Source organism: Moschus berezovskii, chromosome 7 (assembly GCF_049115385.1).
Source record: "Moschus berezovskii isolate FMDL1 chromosome 7, NW_MosBer_1.0, whole genome shotgun sequence".
Classification (NCBI taxonomy): domain Eukaryota; kingdom Metazoa; phylum Chordata; class Mammalia; order Artiodactyla; family Moschidae; genus Moschus; species Moschus berezovskii.
In genome coordinates, this window is record NC_142466.1 from 101,670,918 (window position 1) to 101,673,596 (window position 2,679).

General features: G+C 37.3%; 1 protein-coding gene across 1 annotated transcript; it reads right to left on the minus strand.

Moving 5' to 3' along the window:
- Positions 1-1,409: 1,409 nt before the first annotated feature.
- LOC148777467 (olfactory receptor 13C7-like) lies at positions 1,410-2,378 on the minus strand. Its single transcript, XM_088837749.1, has one exon. The coding sequence runs from the start codon at positions 2,370-2,372 to the stop codon at positions 1,410-1,412; it is 963 nt and encodes a 320-aa protein (XP_088693875.1). The 5' UTR covers positions 2,373-2,378.
- Between the last annotated feature and the right edge of the window lie 301 nt (positions 2,379-2,679).

Below are 2,679 nucleotides of genomic sequence, written 5' to 3' on the forward strand. Positions count from 1 at the left end.
CAGTTCAGTCATTTCAACTCTCTGCAACCCCATGGACTGCAGCATGCCAGGCTTCACAACAGGAGGGGCAAAAGTATCCAGTTCTTTCTTACAACTCTTATTGGATTCTATGGTATACCATAGTAGTTCTAAAACTTTCCCCAGCAACTTTTATTTTTCCCAAATAAAATATTATGAAGAAACACAGAACATAGGCAGAGCCAGCTAAAGAGTTAGGGGGTATCAGAGATCTGACTTCTTGGAATGTCCTATTCTACCCTCACTCCTTCAGTGCAATAAAGATCCAACATACTACGAATGCATTTCCTTTGAATGCAAACAAAGGAACCGGTTTAGAAAGTCGTGGAGAAGGAAAATATTTAATATTAAATATTCTTTATATTTTATTCAAGTCAGTCTATATTCCACAAGATTGTGCACCCTTTGGTGATGTTTTGGTCTTCATTTCCATGTTGTTTATATATATATTTATATTTATGCATATATATATGTTGCTAACAGGTAGTATAAAGCCTGGACCAAAGCAGATACTCAGTAAACACAGGTTGATTAATAATTAAATTAAGGAAGAGATGACTCAATGAATGAATGGAAAGCTCATATTTTACAGGAAATTCATGTAACAGTAAAAACACCTAATCTGTGACATTTTAAATACATTATTACAAAGTTCCCAGAGAACTGTACAACCAAGTTCTTCAGAAACTAAGTAATTTTTATGTCACTTAACAGTAATTATCATTTTCACTCAAAGTCGCCACTCTTCATCTGTTGAAACAAAAATAGACCAAATTTCCTCATCAGTTGGGATGTATGCACAAACCCTCACATTCCTTCAGAAAACTCTGTACAGAAGTATGCTTGCCAGATTGCAGGTAAGAGAATACCAGCCCTAGGAAAAATAGCATCATTTTTCTACTCTTTCCTATGATATACATACAGCTAGGTATCTAACATCCAAAAGTGGTCATCCCTCTCTAAGGTCAAACACTACCCCATTATGAATTATTTAATGTTGAATTTATGTAGGACTCTGACCCTTAAAAGGCACTTTGTACTTTACCTTTCTAGGAAAGTTTTGAAACTAGAAAACTGATGCACATAGAAGATAAGAGGTTAAACTAGTTAAATGCTACTCCGTTTACATAAGATTATAGAACTCATCATTCTAGAGTTGAATTAACAGTGATTTGGATGAGAATCTTTTTTACCTATAGATTTCTTTCCCTTTTCTCTTTAAGAGAGTCATGAAGAAAGTGGGCCTTAGATTTCTCTCACATTTAGACCCTAGAAACAGAAAAATGAGAATTTCAAGAATCAATGGTGCTACCAATCCTTACATTTATTTTGGAACTTACAGGTGAGAACTAGTCCTGCATTCAGAGTAAATGAATTTTTTAAAGCAACATTCACTTTCCCCCTGAGAAGCATTTCTGACAGAGTATATTCTTCACAGCTGCCTTCACATCTTTGTTCCTCAAACTGTAGATGAGGGGGTTGAGCATAGGAGTCACGACTCCATAGAAGAGAGAGATGATTTTGTCTGTGACTTGGACTTTGTCTGCACCATAGGAATCTTTAGCCTTGGGTTTTGCATACATGAAGAGGATGGTTCCATAGAATATAATCACCACTGTTAAGTGGGCAGAGCAGGTGGAGAAGGCTTTGTGCCTTCCCTCTGAAGAAGGAATCCTCAGGATGGTGGAGAGAATGAAAACATAGGAAATGAAAATAAAAAGTACTGGGATCACAAGAAAAATCATATTAGCAACAACCATGCTAATAACATTTATGGAGATATCAGCACAAGCCAATTTTAAGACAGCCAAGATTTCACAAGTAAAATGATTAATGACATTATCCCCACAGAAAGGAAGCCGCATTGCAAGAGAGGTTTGCAACATAGAATTGACAGCCCCTGCAATCCAGGACCCTGCAGCCATAGGCACATACGAATTCTTGCTCATAATGATGGGGTATCTCAGAGGGTTGCAAATGGCCACATAGCGGTCAAATGCCATCATGCTTAAAAGGACACACTCCGTGGCTCCCATAGCAAAGAAGAGAAACATTTGTACTCCACATCCAGAGAAGGAAATAGTCTTCTTTGAAGTTAAGAAGCTGCTGAGAAATAAGGGGATAGAAGAACTGGTGTAACAAATATCCAAGAATGATAAGTTACTGAGGAAAAAGTACATGGGCGTATGCAAGTGAGAGTCACAGACACTTACAATGATGATGACACCATTTCCCAGCAGGATCACCAGGTACATAAATAACACCAGCACGAAATAAATGGCTTCAAGCTCTGGGTAGCCAGAAAGCCCCAGTAGGACAAATTCTGTAACAGAAGACTGGTTGGTCTTTCCCATATTAATGGTCTTTCCATTAACTACTGGTCTTTCCCATTTTCTTTCAACAAAAGAAATTCTGCAGCAGTTGGAATACATGTGGATCTGTCATCGCAGTGTTTGTAAGAGTTGTTTGCATCCTTAAGTGGCTTCCCTTATGGGTAATGTGGACCTATAATCGGATACACAGATACTATAAGAATATGCTAAATCCTCTAAACTAAAATCAATTAGACGTTCAGAACTCATGAAGGCTTACATTCAAAGAAAAAAAATGTAACCTTTTTGGAAGAGATTCAGAACAAATATAGCTGGATTAGAAGTATGT

What these genes read in the sequence shown, in the direction of transcription:
- LOC148777467 (XM_088837749.1), bottom strand. Translation starts at nt 2,372, where the DNA reads ATGGGAAAGACCAACCAGTCTTCTGTTACAGAATTTGTCCTACTGGGG.